The following is an 18117-nucleotide window of genomic DNA, read 5'->3' as shown; positions in this document are numbered from 1 at the left end:
GACAAAATGCTTAGCGTGGCATCCAGTAAATATGAGTTATAACGGCTGAGAAAATAACACAGAAATAAATAAATAAATAAATAAATAAATAAATAAATAAATAAATAAATAAATAAATAAATAAATAAATAAGATTTCGTCGTCTGAAAACATATGATTTTTTCCCAAAAGAGTTATTTAGGGAGATTGGCTAAATCGTGCAAACAAATGCAACAAAAGTCACGGAGACGCTTGAACCCGAGGTAAATTCCTTCATCAGGTCCAATCCAGGCGGGCCACGCCTCCAATCAGACAGGCCCCGCCCCAGTCGCTGAAAGACCTGGCCCATCGGGTTTCCGTCCGGGCCCCGCCCCTCCGGCCTAGCGCCCTCACCCGCACCCCGCCGCGCCTGCGCAGGGGGGCCGCCCGCGGAGGCGATGAGGGTGCTGGTGCGCTGCTGCTGGGGGCCCCTGCCGGTCGGTGGCTGCGCGGGCCGGAAGCCGACCCCGCGGTGGCGAGCGCTGGCCGGGCTGAGCGGGTCCTCTGGCGGGGAGGACGGCCGGGGAGCTCGAGTCCGCGAGAAGCCTCCTTGGAGGGTGCTTTTCTTCGGCACTGACTGGTTCGCCCGCGAAACGCTGCGGGCGCTGCACGCCGCCAGGTACCGGGCCCGGGGGTTGGGAGGCCCAGGTGCTGAGGCCTGTCGAGCCTTTGCGGCCGGCCTCGAGGGACTGGACTCCTTGCTGGGGAAAGCAGTGGCGCGGGAGGAGTGTGGGCCCAGGTCTCGGCGTCTCCGGGAGCCCGGAAGGTGCGCCACCCGCGGGCTGGGTCAGCCCTTGGGGCGCCCGCCTGGTTCCGTCCGGCCCACGCGCCCCACTCCGGGCGCAGTCTATCCGCGCTCCAGGCGCTACTGGGCGCCCCGCGGTGCCAAGCCCGCAGTGTCAGCTTTACATGTATCACCTCCGTCCAATCCCACCGCCTCCCTGCCCTTTTTACGTGTAAGGAAACGATAGCTAGGAGGGTTAAACAATTGCCCAAGGTCATCAGCTGAGCAGGTTGGGACACGGGAGTCTGACTTAAGAGTCCTTCCGTATCGACTTCTTCGTACTCACCTAATTTGCACCGTCTAATCCTCTGGGCTTCTTACCAGGCGCATGCATCCCTTGCACACCCGTGTCTCACTCCTTCACTCCCCATCTCCTCCCTGTATACAACCGGATCCAGTTGTCTGGGAATGAATGGAGACATAGTTCAAAAACGATCTGTTTTCCAATGGATAAATTTATAAATCAGAACTCTTAGGAATATTTGTAGTATTTCTAAAATTTAACAAGTCGTGGTTCCTGGAAAAAAATTATTTGAAAGCCAGCCCATCCTGAAAGTCCATGGTATGTGGTGACGATACCCGTATATACTGCTCTGCCTTCTTTCCCCCAGCCTCCATTTTTTATTTCCTCACTCCGTTTTTTCCTGGTGCTCCCTCGTGCTCAGTTCTGTCATCTTTTTCCGTCAAATCTTCCCTGCATATAGTCTACAGAGCAGACCCTCATTGTTGACTCCTTCATGAATCCCCTTGTATTCCCCCCTTGACCCCCTCCCCTCTGTAACACACCCTGAAACACTCCCCTCTCACACGTTCTCTTTGCACACCCTCCATAATGCACTTTTCCCTTCTGCCTCCTGCATCTCTCACTGCATGTATCCTGGCCATTCTGCTGATGCTTCCGACGGTGGCTCCTGTACTCCTGTGCTTTCTCTTTTGAGCCCTCCTATCTGCTCCTTTTCTCATAATTCCTCAACAGGTGATGCAAAACCTGCTACATAAATGAATGAACAGTCCTCAGGCACTGGGACACTCTGCAGCAGGTTAATAAAAATGAGGTGGTGTTGCATGTACTGTCATGGAATGATGCCATGGTATATATTTTTGTTTTTAAAAAGTATTTAGTGTTTGAGTAACACCTGGTTGTGGTACAAAATTCAAAAGCTTCAGAGGATATGCAGTGAAAAATCAGTTCCTTCCACCTCTATCTCCCAGTTCCTCTCTTCAAAGACAAGCACTGTTTTCAGTTTATTCTAGAAATGTTCAGTGCATATACAAGCAAATGTATCTTTAACTCATGTTTTAAAAAGACTCACATAATAGCATACATAGTGTTAAGAGAAAAAATCAAAATGCTGAGCAGTATATGTAATATCCCGATTGTGTAAAATATCTGTACTGTATATGTTTTGGTATGCACAGGAAATTTCTAGAACCATGCTATCCAAACAGTAGCCAGTAGGAACATGCGGCTCTTTAAATTTAAAACAATTAAAATTAAATGTAAAACAAAACCTTGTTGTAACTCGACTGTACTTCAGTTAAAAAAGAAAATTAAAAAAAAAAACAAACCCTTAGTCTCTCATTTGCACTAGTTTTAATCATTTACTCTTAAATATTTCATGAATTTAATCATAAAAATGCCTTAGAAATGTGTGAAGTAGTCTAGCTTTATGTTATTGTCTTAACACTGTCATGTTTTCTTCTAATCTTTCCAACTTAGGGAAAACAAAGAGGAGGAGTTAATTGAAAACTTGGAGGTGGTCACAGTGCCCTCCCCATCACCAAAAGGATTGCCGGTGAAGCAATATGCCATCCAGTCTCAGCTTCCAGTGTATGAGTGGCCAGATGTGGGATCTGGAGAATATGATGTTGGAGTGGTAGCTTCATTTGGCCGACTTCTGAGTGAGGCTCTTATTCTTAAATTTCCCTAGTAAGTTTAATTTGTAAGGAAGTACAGTTTAGAGACCTCGGTCTTTATGTTTAGACCTGGTATCTGAAGTGCAGTAACTTGAACTCTAATTCTGCTTCCTTTAGTATTTTCTCTTAAAATGAAAAAATTTATTAGTGGCATGAATTGTTAAAATGCACGATGCTCTTTATCACTATCTATGGGCTCTCACCACCCTCATTTAAATTCCACATATAGGCTACAACTGCCATATTTGTCCCTCCTGTTCAGGTCTCTCCCTGAACACCCAGTCCCTGGTACCCACCACCCTCCGCAGCTCTGATAGGCACCTTACATTTAAGATGTCCAAAACTACATTCCTAAACTTTCACTCAAAACCTGCTCCTCCCAGAATCTTCATCTCAGTACATGGCAACTCCAGCCTTCTAGTTGCTTGAACCCAAAGCCTTGGCATTGTTCCCAATTCCTAATCTCACACCACACTTCCAGTCCATCAGGAAATCTTACTGGCTCTGCCTTTGAAGTCTGTCTAGAATGACTATCTCTCATCAGTTCCGCTGCCACCACTCTTGGCTGTTGTGCAGCAGTAGCCTCTGGGTGATCTCCACTTCTGTCTTTGGCCCTCTCTGTCTTTTACCACCCCACACCAAAGTGATCCTTTTAAAGCGTAAGTTGGATCATGTCCTCTGCTCAGAATTCTCTGGTGCTTTTCCATCTCAGAATGAAATTTAAGTCCTTACATTGGCACATGAGGGCAGATTTTTTTTTTTTTTCTATTTGGTTCACTGTTCTTGTATCCCCAGCACTTAAAACAGTGCCAGAACATGGACTGTGCTCAGTAAATATTTGTTGGATGAACAAGACTGGGCTGAACCGTGGAATTTAGAATACAGGACTCTCCAGTGCATGCTCATGCTGATGGAGACATCATTAACTGATTAGTAAATTAGTTAACTAATCAGTAAATTAGTTAACTAATCAGTAGATCAGTAAATTATTTAAATTGCTCATTAATGGGTTAAAGGTATATTGGGATAAACAGCAACGGTGAATGAATCATTTGATGGGGATCTAATAAGCTTGTTTGAGGAATTTATATGCAAACTATGTGAAGTGAGGGTAATTATGTAACTAAACTATAGGTATAGTTCACATTAGCCGTGAAATGCGTGATTGGGCTTGAGTGGTTCTTCTCATACAGTAAAAAAAACACATTTTTTGTTTTCATTTAAAAACTCCAGACATCATGAGCTGTTGTGGAACATCTTTGAAACAATGAATAGTTGTTCTTGCTCTGTTTTTAATTGTCATTGGTCTTTTATGGTAAGAGAGTGAACTTAGCTATGGCTCCCATTTCAGATGGTATAAGACTAAATTTAACTGGTTTTCAAAATTTCTGGGGAAGTTTAATGATGAAAAGGAACATATTAGTTTAAGTAGCAGTAAACTAAATGGTAAAAAGCTCACTGGCATACTAATTTCTGCCTTTTCTAACTCAGTGGCATATTGAATGTCCATCCCAGTTGCCTCCCGAGGTGGCGTGGTCCAGCCCCTATCATCCATACCGTGCTTCATGGAGACACAGTTACCGGAGTAACGATTATGCAAATTAGACCTAAAAGGTAGTGCATATTTTCTCTTCTTGAGACTTTTTGTGATTTTGAATGTTGATATCAGTCTGCCTGGGGGGAAGTGGAAGGAAATGAGTGAGTGCTGCTCAATTTTTTCTCAGATTTCCAGTTTGGTATTACACAGTGTCTCTTTAAACTTGTTAACTGAAATAAATTACATTATTAAGTGGGTTTCTGTAAACAACACTATATAAATGAGAGATCGATATTTGTACATTAGTTGTTACGAATCTCGGTGCTACTGGCCTTGGTTTCTATGGTCAAAAAATTTTTCGAACCTGAAGTAAGAATATGTTGTTTATCAACGTGTTATATAATTGTCTTAAATCTGTTTAATTTTTTTAATGATACCTACAGTCTAAGAAACAGTTACTTTAAATTGTTTCAAGCATGTATGAAGCCTCTGCCTATTATCACCTAACAACCCCATAGAAAAGAAAAATTCAAAAGTTTGCAAGAACAAGTTGATATCTGGGATTTGCTTTAACTTCAAAAAAAATAAAAAAGAGGAGGGGCGGATGAAACAGGAGTGGCAGAACTTTGGTAATTCTCAAATCTTATGGTGTGTATATGGGGATTCCTTAGACTTCACTCTATTTTCGGAATGTTTGTAACTTTTCAAAATAAATATTTTATTAAAGCTCATAGGTTAAAAGTAGAGTTAACAAGCCACAAAATTAAATATTGAAAAGAAAATACATATGGAGCTTGATGTAAAATGTAAGACTTGTGGAAACGCAACTACACTTGAACTTCCTCAAAATCACCAGTGATTATAATTCAGGCAAAACTCTTGTCCTTTGAGAAAGGAATAATTATGAATTCCTTAATTGTACTTCCTTGGAAAATAAATTCTTTGCTCTATGCTTTCATTATATAAATAGAGATTTTTTCATACTCTTTACTACTAATGATAGAATTATTCATAATTGCAATTAAATCCCTGATATGCAACTTTATACTTTTTTTTCTTTAGGAAAAAATTAACTTGAAATCTGACTACAGGCTAGATTTTGCTCTCCTTTCTTTCACACTGACATTTCTCCCTTGCCGATGGCTAACAGTCATGGCCAGGGTTAAACTATCCTTGTAGAATGTAAACACTCATGTAGACAAACGTATTGATCTTAAGAAATCGTCAGTAATTGTATTATTATTTGCTTTTGATTTTTTGGTAGGTTTGATGTAGGCCCAATTCTCAAACAGGAAACGGTTCCTGTGCCGCCCAAGGGCACCTCCAAGGAATTGGAAGCACTGCTGTCAAGCCTGGGTGCCAGCATGGTCAGTTCTCCAGTATCCCCCTGCTTGTTATTCACTTAGTAGGTTTCCTAGGTGGTTGTGATGAAAAGAACAATTATGTGATGTTCTTTTTAAAAAGTTATTCCCATCCCTGGCTTCCTAAAAATTAGCTTGGCATTTGTGGTCTTTGAGAACTTACAGAGTGGGTACTTAATAAAGGCTGTTGAGTAAAATGCATGATTTTATAATGTACTATGTAATGTATTACATCATGTACTAGATTTTATAGTCTGCTGCATTTCACAGTGCGGCTTTTAGACTGTTCTTCCCAATTTCACTCTCCTCAGTCTCACAGATACACCATACATCCCTGTCAGACTGAACCAACAGCATTTCCTAAGTGAATCTCAGCTTTCTTCCCACTTCTGTACCTTGCCCAGTCATTTGCATCCAGATGCACTGGAATTCTGCTGACCCCTAGCTGGAAATGAACTCTGTGGCTTTTTCACTGAATCTGCATACAGTAGGGTCTGAGTAAATGCTTAATGACCAAATTAATGACTTTCAAATGAACTAAATTTTCTGTAGAGGAAGACTCCCCACCCCACCCCCACCCCCACCCCCAGCTGTATAGATGCTGCTTCCCATTCTAGGCACTCTCCTTGGAAATGCTGTCATAACAGTGGGTGTCATTTACTGAGCACTGGCTTGTGTGCCAGGATTGTTTTAAATACTTTTACAGACATTTTTTTGCCCTCCCAACAAACCCTTGGGGTAGCTTTTGTGGTCAGCTGTTTTATAGATGATGGCATTGAAGGCCACAGACAAGTAAAATAACTTTTCCACAATGACATAGCTAGCAGGTGGTGGAACTGGGATTTGAACCCAGAACTGTGTGACTCCAGAGTACATTCTCTTTCTGTGATTTTCCACTGGCTTCCCTTTTGCAGAGTGAGTGCAGATAGCTGAGCACAGGCTGTCCAGACACCAAAAGCTTGCACAGGCACGCAAAGCTCAGCATTCTCTGGAAGGAAGTCGGTGACCTGTGCTCTACAGAGAGCAACATCTCCACTAAAACTCCACCATGTAGATGGATCCTCACAGCTAAAGCCAATTTACTGCCTTACCCTCCCACACAGCTCTTTTAAAACTATACATAATTTCATGGTACTGAATTGTAATGGATTTCTGTTTTTGTTCTTTTCATCTTGAATATATTGCTCTTTTTTTTTTTTTTAGCTTATTTCAGTTTTGAAAAATTTGCCTGAAAGTTTGAGAAATGGAAGGCAGCAGCCCACTGAGGGGGTGACACAGGGTAAGTGAAGACTTCTACATCTTTCCTAAGGTTTTCTTTGTTGTGATGGCACCTGAACCCTCTGACTTCTTCACTTGCACATGTCCCTTAATTTTGACTAAGGACTGAGTGCCCACTTGCATATCCTCTTCCAGAGAAAGACTGGTAAGGTCTCTCTCTCCCTTTTCACATGTAGCCTCATGAAAGATTAGAAAAATTTTCTCTACTCTTTATATTGAAAAGTACCAAACACAGAGGTAAGTTGAAAGGCAATGGATACCTGTTTAACCCAGGGTCAACAGTTACTAATGTTGCCATATTTTCTTTCTCTCTCCCTGTCTCTCTCTATATGTTTATTTAGTGTATGTATTTTAATTTCTGCTTAACTGTTGGAAGTATGAATCATATTTTATAGCTGTATGTTTTTCAGGGTAGGATCCAATTGTAATTAGTTGTATGTCTCTTCAGTCTCACTAGAGTCTTTCTTCCACTATTTCTTTCCCCTCTATGTCATTAACTTTTTAAAGAGATCAGGCCAGTTGTTTGTTTCCTTCCGGTATAGTTTAACTTGTTTTCCTAGTCCTTAAAGTCCCTGTAAGTTGAAAGTTCTAAAGGCTTGATTAGATACGAGCTTAAAGTTTGTGGAAAGAATATTTCATAGATGATACTATGTTCTGGTGATAATTTTTTCAGTCTGTTTTTAACTTTAAGGATTGCTTTTGGTTTTTATTGATGATTTGATTTTATGTCTTGACTATGTAAGACAGTTACATGACTCACAAGTTAAAGCTATTTAAAAGGATATACTCAGAGAAGTCTCATCTCTGTCCCCTGCAGTCTTGGAGTGTCACATCACTAAGCTGTAACACCAGTTTGCGTCAAGGCTAGTGAAACTAAGTTTGATTACTTGGTTGAGGAGGGGACCTCCAGATCTTCCCCATGTAAAGTTGTGTTTCTCCCTTTGCAAATGTCAGGTAGTCCATGGGGTAATACTTGGCACCATGCAAATATCTGGTTCGTGACAGCCGTTCACGTGACAGTTTTAGCATGGACTGATGCTCCTTCCCTGAATGCATCTTTTCAATGAAAATCAAAATAATGATTTTCCAATTCCTTTTACATTTAATAGTTGGCATTGCTCTGTGAAGAACTTTTCCTCATTAATTGTGGGTGAATTTTGATTCATCCTAAAATGGCAGGATAAATGCTTAATTCTTTCTCTAATTATCAATTTTTTTAAATAAAGAGTTGGTGCCATAATCACTTTCAGTTATGGTGGCAGTGAGTTTTTTAAATTATCATTTGATTTGTGGATTTTTATTTATCATGTTTCATAATTAATTACATTCATAATGCTTTGTGCAGCTCCAGTTGTCCCAAATTTGGCTAGTGGGAGCCCCTTAAAGTTGGCTCCTGTGTCCTATATCCAACCCCCGACCCCCAGCTAGTTTTTGAGTGCTGCCTGTTTTCCATCACAGGATGTGCCAGGCTCACTGTGTAAATTCTCTGCCCCACACTGGAATCAGCAGTCTCTCCCTGGTTCATTTTAGTGGGGTGGGAGGAGGCGTGGTATTTAGAAACCATCTAATACAATACTGTGTTCCAGGATGAGGTGTCAGTGGACAAGGTGTTATATTTTAAAATATATATTTGAATCCATATTGATTCAAATTTTAAATTAGAGTTTTGCTGGTATTTTCTCTTACATGGAAAATCTTTTTAAAATCAATACTAGACTTTTCATTTGCTGTACATAAAATAATTTCAAAATTACAACACCAGTATTACTATAAAAACTATAACTACCAAGTAAGAGTAAAGATTTTTCTGCAGGTTTTTTTGTCCTTAAAATATATCCTACTAAGAGTATATAGTCAGAGCACTGTGTTCGAAACTTACTGGAGATAATTATTCTTTCCATGTGGTTTTGTTAATCTAGTTTGATGCATAGTTAAGTTTATGTGTTTCAATTTGTTTTTAATTTTCAGGGTTGCTTTTTTCCCCTTTCCAGTTAAATCTTATTTTTGAATCATGTAAAACATTTACATGATTCGAAAGTTAAAATTATTTGAAAAGGTATGCTCAGAGAAGTCTTGCTTCCTTCCCATCCCCGTCTCCTCCAATCCTGTTTCTCTCTCCCTCTACAGTTACTAGTTTCTGATGTATAGATTTAATTTCTGATTTAGCCTTCCATTTGTTCCCTTTTATCAAAATAAGCAAAAACGCATATTTTAAAACTGATTTTTTCCTTTTTTCTTCCACAAAAGATAGCACAAAGTATACACTCTTACACTGCATCTTTCTTTTTTCACTTAATAGTGTCTCCTGGTGTTCATTTCCTATCAGTGAGAAGAGACTTTCCTGTCCTTTTTTCTGGCAGTATAGCTCTCACTTATGGGGTTTATCATAATTAATTCAACAGATCCCCTATTGGTGGACATTTGGATTGTTTCTAATCTTTTGCTATTTCAGATAAAGCCACTAAGAATTACGTTAAGCATATGCTAACCTCCTAATCTAATAGATAAGAAATTGTGTCTTGGAGTAGTTTTGATTTACATTACTTCTTGAGTGAGGTTGAGGAGCTTCTCATATGTTTAAGAATATTTGCATTTCTTTTTTCTGAGAAGGATCTGTAATATCTTTTGCCCATTTTTCTATCTGGTGTTTGGTCTTTTTCCTCTCACTTTTTAGGAGAACTTTGTGTAATAGATGTAAGTAAATCTATATAATAGGTATAAAGTTTCCTAAATATAAACATATATTTCATAGATATATAATAATAATTGTATATAAATATTTATATTTATTATATAGATATAGCTCTCATAATAGACTGTATGTAAATAGATATAAAGTACTGTGATATAAATTGAAAATACCTTGTTTGTCCTTTGTTTTTAGGCCTGACTTAGAGCATTTCTTTTTGTCTTATAAAAGTTTATTTTTATGTGGTCACATTTATCATTCTTTTCTTTAATTGGTTCTGGATTTTGAGTCATAGAAGGACTTCTTTCTGTTCCTAGGTTATAAAGAAATTCACCCATGCATTCTTCTGGTACTTTCATTTATTATGTATGTATGTGTATATTTATTTTTACTTTATATTATAGAAAATTTTAAACATATAAAAGCTGAGAAAATAATATAGTGAATTCTCTTGTGTCTGTCATTCAGTATCAATAATTACTAATTTATGGTCATTGAACCTGATATTCATTCTTGCTGTTGGCTTTATCTTGTAGCCCCTAAGATTTCTGCTGCTACCAGCTGTATAAAATGGGAGGAACAAACTTCAGAGCAGATATTCAGACTTTATCGTGCTGTTGGAAATATAGTAAGTTGAAAGTCAAATTGCAGTTTTACCTAATTGTGTGTGTAATTTACTTTTGATGTATTTTTATTTAGGAATAACTCTCATAAACAAAACTTGAGGTTCCTGAAATTCATTTTTTTAAAAAACCATTTTTTTATTGTGGTAAAATATACATAACAGAAAATTTGCCGTTTTAACCATTTTTAAGTGTGTAGTTCAGTCATAGTAAGTATGTTCACATTTTTGTGCAACCATCACCAGTATCCATCTCCAGAACTTTTTCATCATCTCAGACTGAAACTATACCCATTAAATAACAACTCCCCATTCCCTGCTCCCCACAGTCTCCCTGGTAACCACTGTTCTACTCGCTGTCTCTATGAATTTGCCTGTTCTGGGTACCTCAGATAAGTGGACTCTTACAATATTTGTCCCTTTCTGCCTGGTTTATCTCACTTAGCATGATGTTTTCAAGTTTTATTCATGTTGTATCACGTATCAGAATGTCTTTCCTGTTTTAGGCTGAATATTCCGTTGTATTTTTATAGCACATTTTGTTTATCTGTTCATCTGTTGATGGATGTTTGGGTTGATTCCACCTTTTAGCTAATGTGAATAATGCTGCTGTGAACATGGGTGTACAAATATCTATTTGAGTCCCTGCTTTCAATTCTTTTGCATATCTGACATTAATTTTTTAAATATTGTTTAAACTTTAAATTTTTATAAGTCCTTCAGAATTCACAAAGCACTTTAAAGTATACATTTTGCCATTTCCCATAACCAATTTCTGTTATCCCATTTCATGGATGAGAGGAATGAAAATGAAGTGACTAACTTCGGGTGCCCAGTCACTAAATAATGAACTTAAATCTTGTAGCTCCTAATCCAGTGCTTTTTCCAGTATGTCTTTCTGCCTTTGGCAAGTTTTTTACAATTTAATTCTTAAATTCTTGATTTCTACATATGGCATACAAAGTGGAATTATAATAACTTGTTAAAATATGTGAATTAAATTCTCAGTTCTTTGACAAATTAGGCAAGGGAAAAGGAACAATGTAAAACTCTATTTGCGGATCACATGATCTTATATTTGGAAAATTATAAAGAATCCCCCAAAAACCTAGAAGACTTAATATTGTCAAGATGGCACTATTCACCAAATTGATCTACAGATGCAACACAATTCCTATAAAAATCCTAGTTGACTTCTTTACAGAAATTGATAAACTTATCCTAAAATTCATATGGAATCCCAGGAAACAAAGAAGAGCTAAAAAAAAAAACACACTTTGAAAAAGAACAAAGTTGGAGGACTCATAGTTCCTGATTTCAAAACTTACTACAAAGCTACAGTAATCAAGGCAATGTGATACTGACAAAGATAGACATATGGCTCAATGGGATAAAATTGAGAGTCCAGAAATAAACTCATACATTATTTGTCAATTGACTTTGATAAGGGTGTCAAGGCAATTTGATGGGGAAAGAATAGCCTTTTTTCCACATGGAGTTTGGACAACTGATATCCACAATCAGAAGAAATGCATTTAGATCCCTACCTCACACCACATACAAAAATGAACTCAAAATGGATCAGAGACCTAAATGTAAGAGCTAAAACTATGCAAACTCTTGGAAGAACATACAGGGGTAAATCTTCATGACCTTGAAATAGGCAGTGGTTCTTAACTATGATGCCTAAAGCCTAAGCAACAAATTAAAATTAGGAAATTGAACTGCAAAATTAAAAACTGTTGGGCTTCAAAGAACATTATTAAGAAAGTGAAAAACAACCTACAGAATAAAAGAAAATATTTGCAGATCATACATCTGATGAGGGTCCAGTATCCAGAATGTATAAATAACTCTTACAACTCTATAGCAAAAAGATAAATAACATGATTGGAAAATCAGCAGGGGCTCTAAAAGACATTTATCCCAAGAAAGTATATAAATGGTCACTAAGCATATGAAAAAGGTAACCAATTGCGTTAGTCAATTCCATTTGCAAATGAAAACTTCTGAGATACTACTTCACATTCACTAAGATTGCTATAATTGAAAAAAACAGACAATAACAAGTGTTGACAGGGATATGGAGAAATTTGGACCCCTCATTCGTTGTTGGTGGAAATGTAAAATGAGGGCAGCTGCTTTGAAAAACAGTTTGACAGTTCCCCAAAAAGTTAAACACAGAGTTACATCACTGCATAATCGTTATCTTCTGCAATTCACCTTTCCTCTCCACTGAGAAAAGCTTGTGCTGTCACAGGAGTGCTTATCTTGGAACCAGAAGATGAGATTTGATTCCTACAGCTGCCATTTCTTAACCAAGATCAAGACCCTTAATCTTCTCTGAGCTTCTGCTCTTTTACCTCTAATATGAGGTTAATGACCAGATCCACAGCTGTCAAGATCAAAGGAGATAAACTGTGAATTTAAATCCATGCAAACATATGATTTTGACAGTAATGACATGGACTCTGAAATGGCTATATTCTTACCATCCCTCTCCTTTCTGCAGTGCTCTGATGATAAGGTAAAGACGAGCTTTACCTCCTCAAGAACAAGAACGTATATTCTGATTCTATGCCAATCATATTTGTAACTCAGCAAATGTTTTCCAGTCAGTAAGCAAGTTTCAAAAGTATTTTGAGTTCTTTGAAAGAAAAAAGTTACATGCATGTAAATCATTTCATAACTTTTATTGAAAGCAGGTGAGAGAAAAATCAGTCAGCAAATTATAGAAGAGGATTTTGTACCAAAATAGGGCATATAAAAGGTCATGAACACGTACGAACTTTTCTTCAAATTTATTTAATTCTCTGACTTACCGTTCAAATCTTTGAAACAACCTAACCATTCTGGAAAATTAAATGTCCTCTTTAGAAGGTGTTGTAAAAAGAGCACTGAGCTGAGAATAAGAAAACAGATTCTGATCCTTGGCTCTGCCACTAACTAGCGGCGTCTAAAACTTGGGAAAACAGTATTTTTCCCATTTCTGCATTTCTCTAGGCCAGTTTTCTTTCCTGTGAAATAGAGGACTGAACTACAGTCTGAAAAGCAGTTTATTTACTTTAGAAATTTGAGAGAACTTATTTCCTGGTGTTGTTTAGTTTCTGTTAGTCTGTTTAAATCAAAATGTGATTTTGCAGCAAAAGGCACTGTCCCAGAAAGTAGTGTTGGGACAGCTAGATTAGCCATTAGAAGGGGGAGCCCTCAAGTCTCACGTTTTAAAATCAAAATAAAATCTAGATGGATCAAGGATTTAAATGTAAAAAAAAAAAAAAAAAAAAAACTGCAAAGAACTGGGAAAAATCACTGTTGAATAATTTTATAATATTTGATAATCAGAGTGTGGCTAGGCCTTTTTTAAAGCATGACATGAACCATTGAAGTCATGAGAGGAAAGACTGATAAATATTACTCCATAAAAATTAAAAACTTATTATGCATGGAAAAAAATTACAGGACCCAGGATTAAAAGTTAACAAACTGGAAAAATATTTATAATACATCTAAGAGTTAAAGGGCTAATTTCCTAAAAATATAAAAAGCTTTGTCAATTAATAAGAGATGAATAACTCAGTTTTTTAAGGGGCCGAGGACATAAATCAGCCTGAGAAATAAATAAAATGTGCAAGTAAACATATGGAATACTCCTCAGCCTGATTAATAATAAACAGCAATAGGATGCCATTTTTTCCCCTCTTATGGAGGCAATTTAACAATAGAATGTTGATGTTTTTTGAAATCTAAGTCCTCAAAGATATACCTACCAGACTATTTCTTACCACACTTAAAATTTTTTACATTGTAAAGTATCCATCATAAAGATACTGGTTGCATAAATTACAGTACATTTCATAAAATGGAATACTCTGCAGCAGATAAAAAGGGTGAAATAGATCAGTGTGTACTGATGAAAGTTTGTCCATGGTTTATGGTTAAGTGAAAAAAGTTCCTTGTCAAAGAGTATGTTGTAGATTTTTCTGATAATTATATTTATAGAAAAAAAATACAAGGCTGTACACATCAAACTATTAACAGTGGTTACTAACCTCTGGGGATGAGAGTACAGAATACTTCCACTTCTAATTTTTTAAAATATAGTTGTTGCAATGCTTGCACTTTTTATAATGAGCATACATTTTTAGCTAGAAATACTAATAAAGATAGAAATATTTTTTTAAATAGTGTTTAATTTTAAGATCTTGTAAGTCCTGGAAACTGATGTAGAGAATCATGTTCTGTTCTGTTCCACAAGGTTTAGAGACTGAGTTCCCAATTCCTCTGTAACTGGGAGAGAAGTCAGACCAGAGTAACGTAAAATGGTAGTTGAAAAGGGTTTGGGGGTTGAATGTAGCTCTTTATCATACCTTCTTTAATTTTATTTGCAGATTCCGTTGCAGACACTCTGGATGGGTAATACCATTAAACTTCTGGATTTGATAGAAGTTAATAATTCCATCCTCACTGGTACTTATTTTTGAATAGCTGACATGGAAAATATTTTCACTATAGTCTATTTGAAAACATATCTGTTTTACCATAGGTCCCATTTTCTAAAAATAAGGATTCTTTTAGTTTGTTTCAGTTCAGTAATGGTAATACTTTACTTTCATTTAGTCTTATTCTTTGCAGTGTCCATTCACATGTATTCTCTCTTTTAATCATCATGAGAACCTGGAGAGTAGGCAGAGCAGTGTTACTATCCCATTTTAATCTCTGTGATTTTCTCTACTAAAGTTTTAGTACAGAATGACTTGTTTGATTTCACTCTTGTGAATATCATAGTGAAAATCATCTGGGCATCTCAGTGAGAATCTTAGGCCAGGGTGTAGCATTTCATGACACTGGTCCATTCGAAAGCCCATCAGTGCCCTGCTGTCCTGGTAGACTGAGGAGGGTGAGCCACAGAGGGAGCTGGCGTAGTTCAATTCCTCAGGAATCTAGGAATTGGAATTTGGTCATAGATGGAAGGGCCAGCTTAGATCTAAGCCTCTTGTATGTCTCTCCACTGATAGCTAGTTATCTCCCCTGTATGGTCAAAATGTCTAGATTCAACATTTTAGGTTGATCTCCGGGACACTGGGTAAAGACTCATAGCTTCTTGTGTGTATGGAAAGCTTCCCTTTGGATTTGAGATACACACAGAACATCGTGGCTTTACCTTAAGTTTTAGATTATAAAGTCAGGACATCAGCAGATATGTCCCCTCCCAAAATGATTTTTGATTTTTAAGAAGCACCATGAAGTTGCATCATTATTTATCTTGTCTCTCATATCCCTTTCCCCCCCCCATTCTTTAGATCCAAAATTAACAGGACAGGCTATTACTCCAGGGTCAGTAATATACCACAAACAATCACAGATACTGCTGGTTTGTTGCAAGGTACGTTTTCCTTTAATTTCAAATTAAATCAAATTAAATTTAAAAACTTGTTTTACTGTGTTTACAGTTTGTATCATTTATCATTTTAACTTTAGTTAGTTATTTTTAGTGGAGGTCCTGGGGATTGAACTCAGGACCTTGTGCATGCTGAGCATGTGCTCTACCACTGAGCTATACTCACCCCCCATTTATCATTTTTAGTTGGGACTTCCCTGCCTATCAGATTGAGCCAATGGACAGTTTGATTTTCTTAAGAAACAGTAGAATCTCTAATATTTTTTAAGTGATGAAGTTTTGCCAGAGCATTATTATTACTCAGACAATGAAAGAAGATTCAGTGCTTTCTTAAAAAAAAGCTTTTATATTCTCAGGAATCTAATTTAATTAACAAATCATTGTGTTAACATGACTATCACAAAAGATAGTCCTATCAAAGTAGCTAGCTGAACTACAACAGAGCTTGCATCCTACTTGCTTTTACTGTTCAACAGTGGTTAGACACAACATTGTAAAATGACCATAACTCAATAAAAAATGTTACAAAAAAAAAAAAACAGGAGATTTCTTAACTATTTAAAATAACTTTGGAACCATCATTGTTGTATAAGACAATGGCGTTGTCCTGAGACATGTTCCACGTTCCTTCCATTTCCTGAGTGTTTTCCGTCCTGTGGTGGTTATGTGTGATGTTCCATGCTCAAGAAAGGGTATTTATATAATGTGTGATGATGGATTGCTCTGACCTACACAGACTGTAGACGCAGAACTCCTACAGCAACCTCTCTTCATCTCTCTTCAGCTTATCCTGGAGTAGCATTGGGTGCACATGTCTATGTTGCACATCTGCAGTTTGCTCTCATGGAAGAGATGGGTTGTCTCAACATGTGAGTTTGAGTCCCACCAGTTGTGTCTCCTCGGACAAATCACTCTCCGTCTCCAGGCATCAGTTTTCTCTTCCAAAATCAGTTTTCTCTGGGGATAATACTGGATCTGCCGACTTTTTAGAGTGGTTATATTTTGACAGCCAGTAACAATAAGATACATGGACACACACTGAAAATTGTAAAGCACCACACAAATATAACATACCTTTTTCTTTTGCCCCTTCTGTGTTTAAACAGGTTTAATTAGGTCTGTACATTTGTTATCACTCCTTGGTAATGAACTTGTAGTGTCAAAGAATCATATATGTTACTTAGTGCTATTTACAGTTAGGCATTTAGTAAAGATTTGTTGTTGTTGTTGTTATTGTTGTTTTTCATGATAAAAGTTTTATAAACTAAAATTTACCACCAGTTTTGCCAGCCCTGCCTATTCACTGTTTGTCTTTTGCCCCTTAGGATGGCTGGATTGGTGTTCAATCAGTGATGCTCAAGAAAAAACTAACAGCTACTGATTTCTACAATGGATATTTGCACCCCTGGTACCAGAAAAATTCCCAAGCTCAACCAAGCCAATGCACATTTCAGACTCTCAGACTTCCACCGAAGAAGAAGCAGAAGAAAAAAATTGTTGCTATGCAATAGTGCGTTAAGTAGTAAGGAAGAAGATGGACAAGATCCTACTGTGTATTTATAATTTGTTAAAAGCCTTATTTATATGGAATTACCTTGACTTTCAAAGAATATGACACTGTTGGAAGGGAAGATTATTGTCAAAAAGATGAATTACCTCACTTTTCACTTTTCGCTTAACAGTGATTAAGAACGGCTTTTTCTATTTGAATAACAAAAGAAGCTTTGAATTAAATTTTTATTTATAATATCAAATTCATGGAGACTATCTTTCCCTAAAAGTGAGTACAGCTAACTGGTATGTGTATACATACTGAAGAGAAGTTCTTTTAAAAAGTGTGTCTATTAAATTTTTTAAATCATATATTCCCTTTGGCTGTTCTTTCAGCAGTATTTAATCTACATTTCTGATTTTCAACAAGGAGTAAAGTCAGCTCTTTAAATTTATTTACCATCTAGTCACCAAGTAGTAAACATTTATAATATGTAATAATCTCTGTCACATTGATCTGTACAGTAAATTCGTATTTTACATCTAGATTTTATTAAAGTAGGAATATGCTAACATTCTTCAACTTACTTGTGCAGTAAAGGTTACTGAGCATCTGGTCTGTGCAAACTCAACCTTTCTATCTCCAGGGGAGTCCGGCACTTCTGGAGGAGGAAGGATGTACAGCGGCCAGCTGTTGAATTTTTGAAAATCTTTACAGGTCAGCTTTCCCTGCCTAGATTCTATCAGTTAAAAATTTTCTCCAATGATTAACTTATCCATTCAACAACATTCACTGATAGGGCGATCTTATAATTGGTCACCTAAACTGGGACATGTTCTTGAATAAAAGTTAGCACTTAAAATAATTTCTCCTGGACAACAGGCATAAACAGGACCCTCCCAGGTTGTATGGACGTTGTATTTATTGAACATTTGCTAAGTAACTCGTCTTTATTGCTGATTGCTGGAGATTCAGAGATTAAATAATATTTGGTATCTTCAGTCTGCTAGTGAGGCTACAT

At 37.3% G+C, this 18117-nt stretch overlaps 1 protein-coding gene across 3 annotated transcripts; it reads left to right on the top strand.

Annotated features, from left to right (window-relative positions):
* Positions 1-405: 405 nt before the first annotated feature.
* Positions 406-17467, top strand: MTFMT (mitochondrial methionyl-tRNA formyltransferase). Of its 3 annotated transcripts, XR_004137113.2 has the most exons (10): positions 408-637; positions 2523-2732; positions 4211-4333; positions 5521-5623; positions 6821-6896; positions 10121-10212; positions 14595-14673; positions 15507-15589; positions 16389-16473; positions 16930-17051. XR_004137113.2 is itself a non-coding variant. In XM_031452847.2 (9 exons), exons 1-9 carry the CDS (start codon positions 417-419, stop codon positions 17113-17115), a joined length of 1173 nt encoding a protein of 390 aa, XP_031308707.1. In that variant the 5' UTR covers positions 406-416; the 3' UTR covers positions 17116-17467. The 3 variants fall into 3 exon arrangements, 2 of the variants coding, with proteins under 2 accessions (XP_031308707.1, XP_031308708.1); XM_031452847.2 differs by lacking the exon at positions 16389-16473 and having other exon boundaries at positions 406-637; positions 16930-17467; XM_031452848.2 differs by lacking the exons at positions 14595-14673; positions 15507-15589; positions 16389-16473 and having other exon boundaries at positions 16930-17467.
* Positions 17468-18117: the final 650 nt, after the last annotated feature.

The sequence above is a fragment of the Camelus dromedarius genome, chromosome 5 (genome assembly GCF_036321535.1).
Source record: "Camelus dromedarius isolate mCamDro1 chromosome 5, mCamDro1.pat, whole genome shotgun sequence".
NCBI classification, from domain to species: Eukaryota; Metazoa; Chordata; class Mammalia; order Artiodactyla; family Camelidae; genus Camelus; species Camelus dromedarius.
This window is presented reverse-complemented; position numbering and strand designations above follow the sequence as displayed.